Source organism: Thalassophryne amazonica, unplaced genomic scaffold (assembly GCF_902500255.1).
Source record: "Thalassophryne amazonica unplaced genomic scaffold, fThaAma1.1, whole genome shotgun sequence".
Classification (NCBI taxonomy): Eukaryota; Metazoa; Chordata; class Actinopteri; order Batrachoidiformes; family Batrachoididae; genus Thalassophryne; species Thalassophryne amazonica.
This window is the reverse complement of record NW_022986252.1, coordinates 554,639-571,696: the sequence shown is the minus strand read 5'-3', so window position 1 is coordinate 571,696 and position 17,058 is coordinate 554,639. Positions and strand designations below refer to the sequence as shown.

At 39.3% G+C, this 17,058-nt stretch overlaps 2 protein-coding genes across 2 annotated transcripts in view; both read left to right on the top strand.

The window, feature by feature from the left end:
• Positions 1-356: 356 nt before the first annotated feature.
• LOC117505816 (G2/M phase-specific E3 ubiquitin-protein ligase-like) lies at positions 357-12,946 on the top strand. The gene is made up of 7 exons (XM_034165352.1): positions 357-900; positions 1,047-1,142; positions 1,413-1,726; positions 2,035-2,216; positions 2,326-2,495; positions 8,897-9,111; positions 11,523-12,946. Exons 1-7 carry the CDS (start codon positions 632-634, stop codon positions 11,753-11,755), a joined length of 1,479 nt encoding a protein of 492 aa, XP_034021243.1. The 5' UTR covers positions 357-631; the 3' UTR covers positions 11,756-12,946.
• Positions 10,810-17,058, top strand: part of pex11b (peroxisomal biogenesis factor 11 beta) — a 29,734-nt gene continuing 23,485 nt past the window's right edge. The window contains exon 1 of the mRNA XM_034165357.1: positions 10,810-10,813. The gene's annotated coding sequence lies outside the window, so the exon portion shown is untranslated. The remainder of the gene's footprint in view (positions 10,814-17,058) is intronic.

The window sequence follows — 17,058 nt, the reverse complement described above, 5'->3', positions numbered from 1 at the left end:
TTCACGGTGCGGAGCCGAGTCTCCAATTCGCCCAGCCTGGCCTCCAAAGCTACGAATAAGCTACACTTAATTCAAGTACCATTACTGCTAAAGGAGACCGAGGAATAACTAAACATTTCACACCCAGAGCAGAAAAGTGCGAGAGAGACAGGAGAAGCCGCCATGCTAAATCGGCTAAGAGCTAGTAGCTACGCTAAGCTAGCGGATTCCTAAAAACACGCAAAGTGAATAATGTGTAAATAATTTAGAGGTGATTCAGCAGAAGGAGTGCTTTAGTTAAGGCATGTCAAGATTACACTGGGAAACAAATCGTAATCTAGATAACTAGATCAATCTAACTGCGCAGATTAAACAGCTAACAGATACAGAAAAACACCGCTGTGCTCCGGAACAGGAAGTGATACAATACCGCAGTGAGAGCCAACCACCAGTAGAGGCAAGCCCAAAGTAAACAAAAGTACTTTTGTTCTTGTTCCTGCAGCTCTAAGCAGTGCACCTCCTGTTTCACGATGCTGTCCCCCCCAACTACACTGTAGCAACACAGCTCTTCTCCAGTGATACTCCCACACACCCAAAAAATGACCAAGTCACCTGGTATGGTGCCACCCAGGCCTTCTGTCCTACACCTGCCATGTCCCCTGGCATCCAAGTCTTGTCCAGTGGATCCACTGCCGTCTCCACTGGAGAAAACTGTGCCTTCTATAGTGACACAGCTGACCTTTCCAGTGAAAATGATTGCGTTGTCGTAACTGTGTCCACCTTGAGTAATGCTGCAAACTCCATAGCTGGCAACAGTGGCCAAACCAATCCCATCACAAATACAATTGTTGGTGCAACTGGCTGTGGTGTGTCCTTGATCTCTGAGGCACCTGTCAGCAGTCCATCCAGCACACCCTACAGGTTAAATATCTTTTCTTTGTTTTTTTTTAACTAAATGCTGTAATGTTTCAATGCAACAAAACTGTTACTACAGTGTTTATCTTATCCTCAGCTCGATGAAAAATATTTCAGTGTGTGGACATAAGTTTTATTATGTTATCCTACAGAAACTATCTGGACCTGTTTGAAGAAGAATATGATTCTGATGGTCCTGGTCTGCAGGAAGCTATTTCAAGGTCTCTGAATACTGGAACAAGTGAAAGGTTAGAAGGCAACCACATTATTTACAGAAGCATGTACAGCGTTGACTAGCAGGTATTTCAGTGACTGTATTTCCAAAAGGCTCATGCGTGTCAAGCTGTTATTGTAGGTACAACATGATCAGGTTGTGGTGTACGCATAGTGGCATGGTTGAGTTGTTGCATCCCTATGGAATGAAACTTTTACAGCAAATTAGTTAGTGTTAATGAGGCTACTTATCTAGCATTAAGTTATTGCCATGACCATTAATACATGTATTTGTATCTTTTTAGTGATACAAGGATAAGTTTACAGGGAATACTAGAGACTATTGCTTCAAGAGTAAACAATGGAGACATTGTATGCTTCAATATAATAAGAAAAAATGTCTGGGATGGAGCATCAAGGGCCATGTGCAGGTCTAATTTCTCACCAGAAAAGAAGATGGATGTCAAGTTCACAGATGATTATGGAATATCAGAGGGTGCCGTTGACAATGGTGGGCCCACCCGAGCGTTTTTCCGGTTGTGCCTATATGAAATCAAGGATAAAATTGGCATCTTTGAAGGCCCACCCAATGCCAAAGTCCTCACATGCAACTGTAAAGGTGATTCTTCTTCTTTTCATGTACATTTTTTAATGTTTTTTTTTCTTACTGAAAGTTACTCAACTAGACAGTTTGAAGTAAGCCATTATTTTTCAGATTGCCACAATGCAGCACTTAAATGCAATCGGTTTTCAACTGGAACTACTGGGTTAAACGTCTTACTTAAACCTGTGCAAACAGTGTTCTAGTGAAGAGTAAAATGTTACAAATTTTGAGCTTTAAAGTATAGTCATTCTGGAATGGATGTGAAACCTATCAAAACATTTTTATGACTAATCTTTCATGTGAATACCCCCCCCAATCCACAGCAATGAAAGAAAATAGATACTTCCATGCTGGCCAAATCATGGCAATGTCAATTGGCCATCGGGGACAGAGTCCATGTTTCCTGTCTGATGTCTTATATGAGTGTCTTCAAAAAGACCCAGACAGTGTGGCTGTAACCACTGAATGTATTACTGATGTGGAAACAAGGTCCCAGGTGCAGTCGGTAAGGAATTTTAAATGATTGCACTGAGGCACAAATCAGTAATTGGTTGTGTCATTTGCATGTAGTTAGGCTGTATTTTTAATATTCTTTCCTGTTTTAATATTTACAGATCTTAGAGGCTCAAACACAATCAGAGTTGCAAAATGCAGTGTGTCAGGCAGCCAGTTTAATCAGTCTTGCTGGTCATAATGTCTGTATAACACTTGACAACAAACAAGAGACTGCCTTGGACTTGGCTCAGTGGTATGTCCTCCAACGGACCCGTGCATCCTTTGAAAGGTATGACTATGATGGAAAACATGCATTTGTGGACCGAAATTTACATAAGCATTAGCTGAAAAATTTTACTGTTTTCCCAAAACTGAAACTATTCCATTTAATCATATATAGGCAAATAGGCTCTTGCTTGCCTCTACTGGTGGTTGGCTCTCACTGCGGTATTGTATCACTTCCTGTTCCGGAGCACAGCGGTGTTTTGCTGTATCTGTTAGCTGTTTAATCTGCGCAATTAGATTGATCTAGTTAACTAGATAACAATTTGTTTCACAGTGTAATCTTCACGTGCCTTAACTAAAGCACTCCCTCTGCTGAATCACCTCTAAATTATTTACACATTATTCACTTTGTGTGTTTTTAGGAATCCGCTAGCTTAGCGCAGCTACTAGCTCTTAGCCGGTTTAGCATGGCGGCTTCTCCTGTCTCTCCCGTACTTTTCTGCTTTGGGTGTGAAATGTTTAGTTATTCCTCGGCCTCCTTTAGCAGTAACGGTACTTGTAATAAGTGTAGCTTATTCGTAGCTTTGGAGGCCAGGCTGGGCGAATTGGAGACTCGGCTCCGCACCGTGGAAAATTCTACAGCTAGCCAGGCCCCTGTAGTCGGTGCAGACGAAGGTAGCTTAGCCGCCGTTAGTTTCCCTCTGGCAGATCCCGAGCAGCCGGGAAAGCAGGCCGACTGGGTGACTGTGAGGAGGAAGCGTAGCCCTAAACAGAAGCCCCGTGTACACCGCCAACCCGTTCACATTTCTAACCGTTTTTCCCCACTCGACGACACACCCACCGAGGATCAAACTCTGGTTATTGGCGACTGTTTTGAGAAATGTGAAGTTAGCGACACCAGCAACCATAGTCAATTGTCTTCCGGGGGCCAGAGCAGGCGACATTGAAGGAAATTTGAAACTGCTGGCTAAGGCTAAGCGTAAATTTGGTAAGATTGTAATTCACGTCGGCAGTAATGACACCCGGTTACGCCAATCGGAGGTCACTAAAATTAACATTGAATCGGTGTGTAACTTTGCAAAAATAATGTCGGACTCTGTAGTTTTCTCTGGGCCCCTCCCCAATCGGACCGGGAGTGACATGTTTAGCCGCATGTTCTCCTTGAATTGCGTGTTGTCCAAAAAATGAGGTGGGCTTCATAGATAATTGGCAAAGCTTCTGGGGAAAACCTGGTCTTGTTAGGAGAGACGGCATACATCCCACTTTGGATGGAGCAGCTCTCATTTCTAGAAATCTGGCCAATTTTCTTAAATCCTCCAAACCGTGACTATCCAGGGTTGGGACCAGGAAGCAGAGTTGTAGTCTTACACACCTCTCTGCAGCTTCTCTCCCCCTGCCATCCCCTCATTACCCCATCCCCGTAGAGACGGTGCCTGCTCCCAGACCACCAATAACCAGCAAAAATCTATTTAAGCATAAAAATTCAAAAAGAAAAAATAATATAGCACCTTCAACTGCACCACAGACTAAAACAGTTAAATGTGGTCTATTAAACATTAGGTCTCTCTCTTCTAAGTCCCTGTTAGTAAATGATATAATAATTGATCAACATATTGATTTATTTTGCCTTACAGAAACCTGGTTACAGCAGGATGAATATGTTAATTTAAATGAGTCAACACCCCCGAGTCACACTAACTGCCAGAACACTCGTAGCACGGGCCGAGGCGGAGGATTAGCAGCAATCTTCCATTCCAGCTTATTAATTAATCAAAAACCCAGACAGAGCTTTAATTCATTTGAAAGCTTGACTCTTAGTCTTGTCCATCCAAATTGGAAGTCCCAAAAACCAGTTTTATTTGTTATTATCTATCGTCCACCTGGTCGTTACTGTGAGTTTCTCTGTGAATTTTCAGACCTTTTGTCTGACTTAGTGCTTAGCTCAGATAAGATAATTACAGTGGGCGATTTTAACATCCACACAGATGCTGAGAATGACAGCCTCAACACTGCATTTAATCTATTATTAGACTCTATTGGCTTTGCTCAAAATGTAAATGAGTCCACCTACCACTTTAATCATATCTTATATCTTGTTCTGACTTATGGTATGGAAATTGAAGACTTAACAGTATTCCCTGAAAGCTCCCTTCTGTCTGATCATTTCTTAATGTTTACATTTACTCTGATGGACTACCCAGCAGTGGGGAATAAGTTTCATTACACTAGAAGTCTTTCAGAAAGCACTGTAACTAGGTTTAAGGATATGATTCCTTCTTTATGTTCTCTAATGCCATATACCAACACAGTGCAGAGTAGCTACCTAAACTCTATAAGTGAAATAGAGTATCTCTTCAATAGTTTTACATCCTCATTGAAGACAACTTTGGATGCTGTAGCTCCTCTGAAAAAGAGAGCTTTAAATCAGAAGTGCCTGACTCCGTGGTATAACTCACAAACTCGCAGCTTAAAGCAGATAACCCGTAAGTTGGAGAGGAAATGGCGTCTCACTAATTTAGAAGATCTTCACTTAGCCTGGAAAAAGAGTCTGTTTCTCTATAAAAAAAGCCCTCCGTAAAGCTAGGACATCTTACTACTCATCACTAATTGAAGAAAATAAGAACAACCCCAGGTTTCTTTTCAGCACTGTAGCCAGGCTGACAAAAAGTCAGAGCTCTATTGAGCCGACTTTAACTAGTAATGACTTCATGACTTTCTTTGCTAATAAAATTTTAACTATTAGAGAAAAAATTACTCATAACCATCCCAAAGACGTATCGTTATCTTTGGCTGCTTTCAGTGATGCCGGTATTTGGTTAGACTCTTTCTCTCAGATTGTTCTGTCTGAGTTATTTTCATTAGTTACTTCCTCCAAACCATCAACATGTCTATTAGACCCCATTCCTACCAGGCTGCTCAAGGAAGCCCTACCATTATTTAATGCTTCGATCTTAAATATGATCAGTCTATCTTTATTAGTTGGCTATGTACCACAGGCTTTTAAGGTGGCAGTAATTAAACCATTACTTAAAAAGCCATCACTTGACCCAGCTATCTTAGCTAATTATAGGCCAATCTCCAACCTTCCTTTTCTCTCAAAAAGTCTTGAAAGGGTAGTTGTAAAACAGCTGATCATCTGCAGAGGAATGGTCTATTTGAAGAGTTTCAGTCAGGTTTTAGAATTCATCATAGTACAGAAACAGCATTAGTGAAGGTTACAAATGATCTTCTTATGGCCTCAGACAGTGGACTCATCTCTGTGCTTGTTCTGTTAGACCTCAGTGCTGCTTTTGATACTGTTGACCATAAAATTTTATTACAGAGATTAGAGCATGCCACAGGTATTAAAGGCATTGCGCTGCGGTGGTTTGAATCATATTTATCTAATAGATTACAATTTGTTCATGTAAATGGGGAATCTTCTTCACAGACTAAAGTTAATTATGGAGTTCCACAAGGTTCTGTGCTAGGACCAATTTTATTCACTTTATACATGCTTCCCTTAGGCAGTATTATTAGATGGCATTGCTTAAATTTTCATTGTTACGCAGATGATACCCAGCTTTATCTATCCATGAAGCCAGAGGACACACACCAATTAGCTAAACTGCAGGATTGTCTTACAGACATAAAGACATGGATGACCTCTAATTTCCTGCTTTTAAACTCAGATAAAACTGAAGTTATTGTACTTGGCCCCACAAATCTTAGAAACATGGTGTCTAACCAGATCCTTACTCTGGATGGCATTACCCTGACCTCTAGTAATACTGTGAGAAATCTTGGAGTCATTTTTGATCAGGATATGTCATTCAATGTGCATATTAAACAAATATGTAGGACTGCTTTTTTGCATTTACGCAATATCTCTAAAATCAGAAAGGTCTTGTCTCAGAGTGATGCTGAAAAACTAATTCATGCATTTATTTCCTCTACGCTGGACTATTGTAATTCATTATTATCTGGTTGTCCTAAAAGTTCCCTGAAAAGCCTTCAGTTAATTCAAAATGCTGTAGCTAGAGTACTAACGGGGACTACAAGGAGAGAGCATATCTCACCCATATTGGCCTCTCTTCATTGGCTTCCTGTTAATTCTAGAATAGAATTTAAAATTCTTATTCTTACTTATAAGGTTTTGAATAATCAGGTCCCATCTTATCTTAGGGACCTCATAGTACCATATCACCCCAATAGAGCGCTTTGCTCTCAGACTGCAGGCTTACTTGTAGTTCCTAGGCTTTGTAAGAGTAGAATGGGAGGCAGAGCCTTCAGCTTTCAGGCTCCTCTCCTGTGGAACCAGCTCCCAATTCAGATCAGGGAGACAGACACCCTCTCTACTTTTAAGATTAGGCTTAAAACTTTCCTTTTTGCTAAAGCTTATATATATATATATATATATATATATATATATATATATATCAGGTAACCCTGAACCATCCCTTAGTTATGCTGCTATAGACTTAGACTGCTGGGGGGTTCCCATGATGCACTGAGTGTTTCTTTCTCTTTTTGCTCTGTATGCACCACTCTGCATTTAATCATTAGTGATTGATCTCTGCTCCCCTCCACAGCATGTCTTTTTCCTGGTTCTCTCCCTCAGCCCCAACCAGTCCCAGCAGAAGACTGCCCCTCCCTGAGCCTGGTTCTGCTGGAGGTTTCTTCCTGTTAAAAGGGAGTTTTTCCTTCCCACTGTTGCCAAGTGCTTGCTCACAGGGGGTCGTTTTGACCGTTGGGGTTTTTCCGTAATTATTGTATGGCTTTGCCTTACAATATAAAGCGCCTTGGGGCAACTGTTTGTTGTGATTTGGCGCTATATAAAAAAATTGATTGATTGATTGATTGATTGACTCACTTGGTGAGATTTTCAATGGGTTACATACATAAACTGAGATGACTGCCACTTTAAACAGCATTGAGTATACCAGCATAATGGAATTGTTAAATCTTCTGAATGACTTGCAGAATGAGTTTATTAGGGGAACTTTGGCTGTTTTTAAGGGCCACTCTGGAGAACCAGTGCCTCATTGTGTTTCGGTGGGGGGGAATCTAAAGGTGTGTAGGATTTAGTGTCATCCAGTGGTGAAGATGCACATCGTAAGAAACTGAAAGCAACTTGCATATCTTCCCCTTTTCAAGCAGTGGCTATCAGATTTGATCATGCTCCCAAGTGAATCATTTTAGTTTTTCAGAAATTATATATTTACAGTGTTTCCCAGATGCTTACTTTTTAAAACTTGTTTGCTGGTGCTGTGACATATTTCAAAGTAAATATTTAAAAAAAATACTGCATTACCCCCTGTTACCAGTTATTCCTGTATACTGATCTGAATGTGGTACAGTCTCACTCCTGAGCAGAAGGTGGTGGTAATGCCCCATTAAGATAGATGCCAGCTACGGTAGAACAAAAAGATCTGAATGAGAGTATTCGCTAGTGCTCCATGTTGCTGCAGCCATGACATGACCAAGCTGCCTTGTTCCCTGGATGGAAACCACCCAGGCAGACAACCAGTCCATCTCCATATCATTAAAATAACATCAATCTACTGTAGCCAGGTGAAAAAGGGGCATCCCCTTAGTTCTCTGCATGACTTCACCCATAGAGTCATTTTGAAGACCTAAATTTTCTGCTCTGGGAACCTTACTCAGCATTTGTATAAAACATGTATTTTGGTGCTGCCTAGCAGATGGCATAGTGACCACTTGTCGCTGTAAAATACCCAGATTGATTGAAAATGATTAATAGCTGGTTGCTTTTCTTCCAGCTCTTGTAGCTAATGTGACCAAGGGGCTAAAGGTAGATTTCACAGTTCTGTCTTGCACTGCATCAGTTGGGCAGTACAGTCTCATTTGAGGGCGGGTGCTAAAGGGTTAAAATATGACACAGTAGTCATACATCTGGGGACAGCCCTCATATGTCCCCATCAGAAACGTGGCACTTCCTGAGTTTTTGGGCACATTACATGCAAACAAAGTGAAAATGGAAAGAATGATGATGCAGTGGAAATCAGACGTGTTGCAGTTTGTTTGTGACCCGGAGCTCAAACATGTCGAGGCGGTTGTTCGGGTGACAGACGACAGCTACTCTGTCAAGGTGTATAGGCTAAAACCTACCAACACAAGCTCTTCAATTTGTCTAGTCTTCCCTTCTCCTCTGGGGGAACAAAAAAAAAAAAAAAAAAACTGCACTTTTTGTGACTGCTTTGGTGAGTGCTGCCAAAAACAAAACAGTACACCATCTTTCTGTGTGAAGCGATGCTGTGTTTGTGTTCCACAATGGCAGGCTGTCCCCAGAAGTGGGCACATCCCGCCATATCATGCAGAAGTTTAAACAAGACTGCACCGCCCTATTGTTTCATTGTGGTTCTAAGGTTCTGATGGCCCTTTAGAAGAGTCATTCATTAATTTCCATATTACTGCTTTCCTCAGTGATGTGACTCGTGTATTTGCTGTTGTTGCTATTTCTAGGTTCAGAGAAGGCTTAAAGTCCTTAGGTGTCTTAGATGCTCTCCAGAAATACCCTCCACAGTTAAAAGGACTCTATGTGAAGACTGAAAAGCCATTAACTGCAAGTGATGTGGAAAACCTGTTTGACACTGTTCATGCGGAAAAGTGGAGCAATGTATTTGAACAGGAATGCCGCACCCTTGCATTCTGGCAGGACTATCTTCAGGATGCTGAATGTAAGTTACCTGTGGCTACCACCTCCATACTGAATTTTAAAATAAAATGGAAATGGGTTGCACAAATCTTCAGTATACTGTGGGGAAAAAATCTTTATCTCTAAATATTTTTCAGACTAGTAGTTGGTGTTCTTCCCAGTCTACTCTTCAAATACATAAGTACATTTGTGTGATGTTTAAAGACAAACAGTGCCCTGTTCTTGCCACACTGTTGTTCATTAATTCTCTTTGCTGTTATAAGGGTGTCTGTTTGTGTGTGTGTGTGTGTGGGGGGGGGGGGGGGGGGGGGGGGGGTGTATTCTGTAAAAATAAACCATTCTGAGTCTTGTCATGTATGATCTGCTCATTAAAATAGAGCTGCAAGCAGCGATTTTGGGTGTCAAGCAGGAGGCCCTTAATGTCAGATGACATCAAATTTGTTGTGGCCCTCATAATGGAGCCCCATGATCAAGTACAGTTGTGTTCAAAGTAATAGCATTGTGTTTCAAAAAAAAAAAACAAAAAACTAAAGCTCAAAATCCTTATAATTCATTTCTACACACCCAAATGCATTGGGAATACTGTACATTTTAATTACTTTTCAGAAAGTGGGGGGAGGATTAGGATGTTCAAAAAAATAGCAGTGTCTGCATTGTACTTGACCATCTCAAACATCTACTGTATAAACTGAAAAATGAGTCATTTTTCCCGTGAATGACTGAATATAACCACTGTTTCTGAGAACTGCTTCACATCTGTGTTGTATGGAGTCGACCAACGTCTGGCACCTGTGAGCAGGTAGTTCAGGACAATTGGACTACATTCTACAATTTCTCTGCATTTCTTAGGGCCCCTTCACACACAGTGCGAATTTGGTCAATTGTAAAGTGCACATGAAGCAGGAATTGTATGCAAAACGTGTAGAATTGTACCTGCATCTAAGGCCTCGTACACCTGTTGCTGCAACTATTTGCGCACACCAGCAGCTATAATTCTTCCTTCACTTTCTGTGAAGTACTAACAAATTCAATTTTTTTTTTAATGTTTTGATTTGGAACAGAATCTGCAGTGTTCACAATGCATGTGTGTATGGAAATAAAAGCCATTACAATTTTGGGCTTTACTTCTTTTAAAACTCTGTTACAATGTTATGAGAATACATGCACTACAGTAGGAGAAGTAAGAGAATTGGATTTGACCAGATGTAGACTAACTAGATGGGGACTGGTGAGGGTTGAGAGCTGAGGGAGCCAGTGAGCTTCCATAATCCTTCAGAGCCTGTATAAAATGAAATCTTGATCCAGGATCTGGATCACCTCCAAAATTTAGTGGCGTCTTCCATGGCCTAATATCTATCTGTGGTGAAAATTTCATCAAACACTGCAGTAGTTTTGACGTAATCCTGCTGACAGACAGACTGACAAATAAATAAGCGCCAGTGATTTTAGTACGTCCTTGGCGGACATAAGTTTACTCAGTAATTCAACAGGCTGGGTATGGCTGGGGTAACAACAGGAAATCAAAATACATGGCAGACAAAATCCTTGAAGGCTCAGGCAAAAACTCACATTCAGGACAACATGGTCAAAGACAGGACAATAATAAACAGGCCAAGATCCAAAAACCAAGAAGTCAGATAAGGAACACTGGCGAGAAGGCTACAAATTTTATAAACTTGATTCAAACTATATTAATTACAAGTTTTCTCATTTAAGAAACTTGTGTTTAACTTCAGAATATACAGTAATCAGAAATTGATCTTGAGGTTAAAAAATTTTTTAAGGATTTTCACTGCTGTGTATAAATTGGTAGTTGTGATGTTCCTCTGACACATTTCTGCACTCTCTTCCGTGTTTTGGCCTGGATGCCTCGTTTCTATTGGACATGTGAAGATGCTTCACATTGCGCAGTAATGAAAATTGAATTGAACTTTGACCGGGGTGAGTTTGATTTTTGTGCGAAACTTCTCATTGAAAATAACGGGTTTTAGAGTGATGCGCACCACATTTGCACTCTTGGTATGAAAGGCCCTTTACAATCTAGCGCTGATTCACAGTAGTGTGTGTATTAAGAAGACCGAGGATGAATCAGAACAGTGACAGTAGCTGTGTAGAGAAAATGGGTACTCAATTAGTGAAACTCTGAGGCACGGAGAGAGGTTGCACCATAGCACTATTATTTTGAGCACAACTGTAAAATTTGGCTTTAGTACACCAAAGCCTTGCTGAGAATGCTGTAAGGTAGGTTCTTAGTCATCCATGTGAAATATGAGAATCTTCCTAAAGTTTAGACGAGGCAGCTGGACTTCTTGTTTAGCTGCCAAACGTTTCAGCACGCATCATCGGTCTGGGGTAATATAGATGTTCCCTAACCAGTAATTGTTCTTGCCCTAGGTTTGTAGTAGATGTAATTTCATTGTGTTTATTTCACAGTTGAAAAAAACATTCTTCTGGAAGAAATCCTGATTTTCTTCACTGGCTGTGACAACATTCCTGCGCTTGGCTTTTCCCCAAAACCAAGGCTTGAGTTCATCTCTCATTCTCAATTCCCAGTGGCCAACACTTGTGAAAATATTCTGCGTATACCTATCCATGCGGAATACAGGGCTTTCCAATCTGATATGGATTTTGCAATCCGCAATTCACCAGGGTTTGGAAGGGCTTGAGAGGACAAATTGTGATTGAGTTCAGTGCAGCAGATGCTGTTTTTGCTTGTTTTGTTTTTAGGTTTTTTTTTTTTAAGTTGGTGCCATGTAGGCCAGTGAAACATTTTAACATTCCTTCTATACATGTTTAACAATGTGGCATTGCTAAATTTTCAAGTTAAACATTCAGATTTTGTCCACTTTATTGTGTGCAGTGTTACAGGATGTGGCAACTCGAAGAACCAGTGCATGTTTCCAGACATCTTATGTGGAATTGCTGGATTTGTTTAGTGCAATGTTGACATGAGTATTATAAGTAGCATGCCAGATGTGATTAATGTAAAGGCACAAAGGTTTGCACACAGTGATTTTATTCAAGTGTGTGTGTACAGTACCTTGAAAAAGAATTCATGCATTTTAATGTTTATGAAATTTCAGATACAAAAAGTTTTCCCAATATAAAAAAAAATCTAAAGTTATCTTCCTTGAACTCAAAGCAAATCTCTACAATTTGATATAAATTAATTAATATTTTTTGCATAACCACTCTTAGCTTTCACCAAAACAGATCAGATCTAGGCTTGCATCTTAATGTACCTTCTGGTAATTTGTAGCTAAACTTTCAGGTCTTCGTTTTAAGAAACTCCTCCTCTATACCACTTCATCATGAAGTGGTATAGAGGAGGAGTGATACAAACTTTGCATTTTGTATCACAAAACTGCATTTTATAAATTCAGATTTGTAGTAGTGATTTACACATCTACCCCACTGAAGCACTGATTTTTGTTATTCCCATTTTGCACAAAGATTTATATTATGTATGATTTTTTTTTTTATGTGAGCAGCATCTGAGTTCAGACATGTTGCCGTTGTTCATGGTTTGAGAACTGAGTGTCAACATGGTGTTGGCTGGTTGCAGTGACTTTTTATATGCTGAAATGGTTTGTATTTTTGAAAGTTTCCAAAATAAAAAATATATTGTTCCATAACTGTACATGTGCTTAGTGAAAATGCAGCAGTTGTGATGTAAGATGTTAAATAACATACATCTCTCTTAAATGTAGTGTATTCTGTGACAGCTGAATAATTATGCCTTTTATGCCATGAAAAGTATTTACTGGTAGATAAGTGGCTAATTTATCTTGTACCTTTTCAGATCTTGTAGAAAAGGATAATGCTTTTTTTCATTTAGAATGCAAGATGCATACATTAAAAAAATCAAATACTCTGAACATAGATTTTAATCAATATTGCTCAGTCACAGTATATGACAAATTACATGTGTTTTTTACAAAACATATTTGATACCCAAGACTTGCTGAAAATGCATGGTCCCCACCTTCATCCTACGCTATGCCAATAAAAATCTAATGCACTTTTTTTTTCTTACTTATTAGGGTGGTACTTATGTTGCCAAGTTTTGAAATTTAATACTCTGATCCCCTAAATAGGTTCCAGTTGATGAAAAAAAACATGCTTGTAAAACTATACATTTTTAGAGGTAGCTCAAAAGCTTTGAATTTTTTCTGTTTTATGCTATATAACGCTATACAAACTGAAGCTTAATGGTGCCCTAACCCATCCTAAATAACATATCAAAAGTCCTTATGCATCCTCCAGGTGCTCACTTCGAAGTTCAAGATGACCTCCACAGGTGATTTTCAAGCTTTAGTTTGTATGAAAATGTCAAAAGGTCAATGCCTTTGAACTCTAAAAATTAATTTATTACACACAAAATTTTACACAGCATGTTTTCTCATCAGTTGGAACCTATTCAGGGGGGTTAGAGTATGAAATTCAAAACTTTGCAAAATAAGGACCACCCTAATACTTATATACTAGTCAATTATCAAGTTACAAAATTATGGTAATTAAGATTGTTAGTGTACTGCCCAGTACAGGGAAAGACATATTTGCATATTATTACACAATTGCAAAATCTGATTAAATATAACTTTAAAAATGTGAGACCAGTGATGAGACCTTCACCCAAATGATTGACATCTGGCTGACCTTGCCATGGAATTTCTGGAATATTTTTGATGCTTTGGGGTTCAGGGTCCTTTGCTAAGGGCTATCCGGTCCCTGTACGGCCGCTGTATGGGACCGTCGTGGTGAAGAGAGAGCTGAGTAGGGGGGCAAAGCTCTCGATTTACCGATCGATCTACCTTCCGATCCTCACCTATGGTCATGAGATTTGGCTCATGATCGAAAGAACGAGATCGCGAGTACAAGCGGCTGAGATGAGTTTCCTCTGCAGGTTGGCTGGGCGCTCCTTTAGAGATAGGGTGAGGAGCTCGGTCACTCGGGAGGAGCTCGGAGTCGAGCCGCTGCTCCTCCACATCCAAAGGAGTCAGTTGAGGTGACTCTGGCATCTTTTCCGGATGCCCCCTGGATGCCTTGCTGGAGACGTGTTCCGGGCACGTCCCATTGGGAGGAGGCCCCAGGGAAGACCCAGGACACGCTGGAGGGACTACATCTCTCGGCTGGCTTGGGAACGCCTTGGGGTTCCCCCGGAGGAGCTGGGAGAGGTGTGTGTGGATTGGGAGGTCTGGGCGGCTTTGCTTGAGCTGCTGCCCCCGCGACCCGACTCTGGATAAGCGGAAGAAAATGGATGGATGGATGTTTTATTATACTGCACCATGGCTGCTCAACATTTAAGATATTGTCCTATAACATACCTTGGCCTTCCTTGATGAGATGTGCTCTGTGTGGTCATCCCAGCAGCTTGCCTGGTTGTTTCTTCTTGTGTTAGTTGTAACAACCTTCCTCTGGTGCTCGATTGCTCATAATATCTAAGAACAGTGCAATTACTGAAATATGATCTTCAAATTGCCATGATGTACGTTCCAAAGTATTGACATCACCTGGAATCTGATCAGCTCCAGCCAAAAAGCTTTCTAATTCATGAAAGTACTGATATATTTCCTCTGCTGACATCTTTTGGTATGTGTCCTTTCTTGCAATGTCACAGATATGAGAACTGCTAAAGGCTTCAGTCAAAATTTCAAGTTTGTCTCCATTCCATATGCTCAACATTCATTCAATATCTTCAGATTTTCATTCAGTATATTCAGGTTTTCATTCAATATTCTCAAGTCCCATTCAATATATTCAGGTTTTCATTCAATATATTCAGGTTTTCATTCAGTATATTCAGGTTTTCATTCAACATTCTCAAATTTCATTCAATATAATCAGGTTTTCATTCAATATATTCAGATTTTCATTCAATATATTTGGGTTTTCAATCAATATATTCAGGTTTTCATTCAATATATTCAGGTTTTCATTCAATATTCTCAAGTTTTTTTTTCTTTATTTCATTCATTTAAAAGAAAACGACAGAAAAGCAGAAATGAAATTTACAAGACTGAATGAAAAGGAGCAGAGAGAAGAACAAGTCCTATATTTTCTGCCCCTTTTTACAATACAATCTTCAATTTTAAGTATCATTATTCAACATTATTAAACAGATTACATTTTTGACTTGTCACATACCACTGATTTATTTCATAATTTTAACCATTATTTAAAAGATTACATCCCTAACAGGTTACATTTTAAACTTAAAACATTCTAGACATCACTAACAGATCACACCCTAGGCTTTGTCATAGCCCACGGACTTATTTCATAGTTTCATACTTAATACATCTAATTTAATACATTTTTTTAAATAATTTGAGCGACCTTGATTCTTTGATTTCTTTGTTGAGGTTGTTCCATAATTTTACACCATTCACTGCAATACTCCGTTCCTTTACTTTGGTTCTGAATCTTGGTTTTTTAAAGACTTCTATTCCTTTCAAATTGTAACTGCTTACTCTTTTTTCAAACATATTTTGAATGTTTATTGGTAAGGTATTTTTGTTAGCTTGATACATTGTAATATTTTCAAATCAACTAAATCATGAAATTTAAGTACCCTATACTTAATGAATAATGGATTAGATGGATCTCTAAAACGACTATTACTAATCATTTTTAAAGCTCTTTTCTGCAGAATAAATAATGGTTGTGTATAAGTTGTACATGTTGATCCCCAGATTTCTACACAATAAATTAAATATGGGACAATCAATGAATTGTACAATGTTAATAAACCATAACTATTTAATGAAAATTTTACGTTATGCAAAACAGCAATGGCTTTCGCTATTTTTCCTTTTATGTAATTTATGTGTGACTTCCATGTAAGATCTTCATCAATCATGACTACTAGAAATTTCATTTCTTTTACCCTTTGTATGTCCATTCCATCTATTTTTAATGACACGTCATTATTTCCCACTCTGTCATTAAATAATATGAAATTAGTCTTATTGAGATTTAGTGACAATCTGTTTATATCAAACCAACGTTTAACTTTTTCCAACTCTGTATTTATCACTTGTACTACTTCCTGTATATCTGATCCAGAGTAAAATAATGTATCATCAGCAAATAATATGCTGCCAAGTACTTTAGATACATTCACAAAATCATTGATATACAAAATAAGCAGTTTGGGTCCAAGTACCGACCCTTGTGGCACACCATAAATAATGTTACACAATTCTGATTTAGTATTATTTATCTGAACAAACTGTTTTCTATTTTCTAAGTAGCCACTGATGTGCAATACCTCTACTTCCATATTGTTGTAACTTGTGAAGCAATCTTGAGTGGTCGATAACGTCAGAAGCTTTTTTCAGGTCAATAAAGATACTTACAAAATAATCCTTATTATCTGTTGTTGATATTTTCTCTGTTAATTCCATAATTGCCATAGCTGTTGAATGTTTTGTTCTGAATCCATACTGAGCATTATTTAAAATGTGATGTTTCTCAATGAATTTGTCCAACCTTGTCACTAAAACTTTTTCCATAATTTTAGAAAACTGTGGAAGCAATGACAATGAAGTCTCTGTTCTCTCACGACGTCCTGGGTGAATTAAGCCTTAAATTAGGATGATTTCAGCTCGAAACAGGCCGACGATGGCGCCTGGAAGTGCTGCACGACGTCCCGCTCCGTGGGAAGTCCTTACAGCGACAGAAACACCCCATAATCTCCCATCAGCCGTTAAACTTTTCACCGAAAACCAGCTTAATTTCTCAAATAGTGTCCACTCGGATATTCCTCACAGGTCCAGAAAAAATTTTGAGAAAGCAACGCAGAGCAGCGTGTGAAACAAAGGAATTCAGCCGAGAGGGCGGGACCACATCTCACTCAAGGCCTGCCCACAGGGAAATGACATCACCGACATGCGTGAAAAAACTCACGCATGCACACGAGAGTTCAAGCATGATTGGTGTAATCGCACGTCATTCAAATCCATAT

Excerpts from the sequence above, each read along its gene's own strand:
- LOC117505816 (XM_034165352.1), top strand. The coding sequence starts at position 632 with ATGTCCCCTGGCATCCAAGTCTTGTCCAGTGGATCCACTGCCGTCTCC. Across the intron at positions 1,143-1,412 it reads AATACTGGAACAAGTGAAAG|TGATACAAGGATAAGTTTAC; the intron begins GTTAGAAGGCAA and ends GTATCTTTTTAG. Across the intron at positions 2,496-8,896 it reads ACCCGTGCATCCTTTGAAAG|GTTCAGAGAAGGCTTAAAGT; the intron begins GTATGACTATGA and ends TGCTATTTCTAG.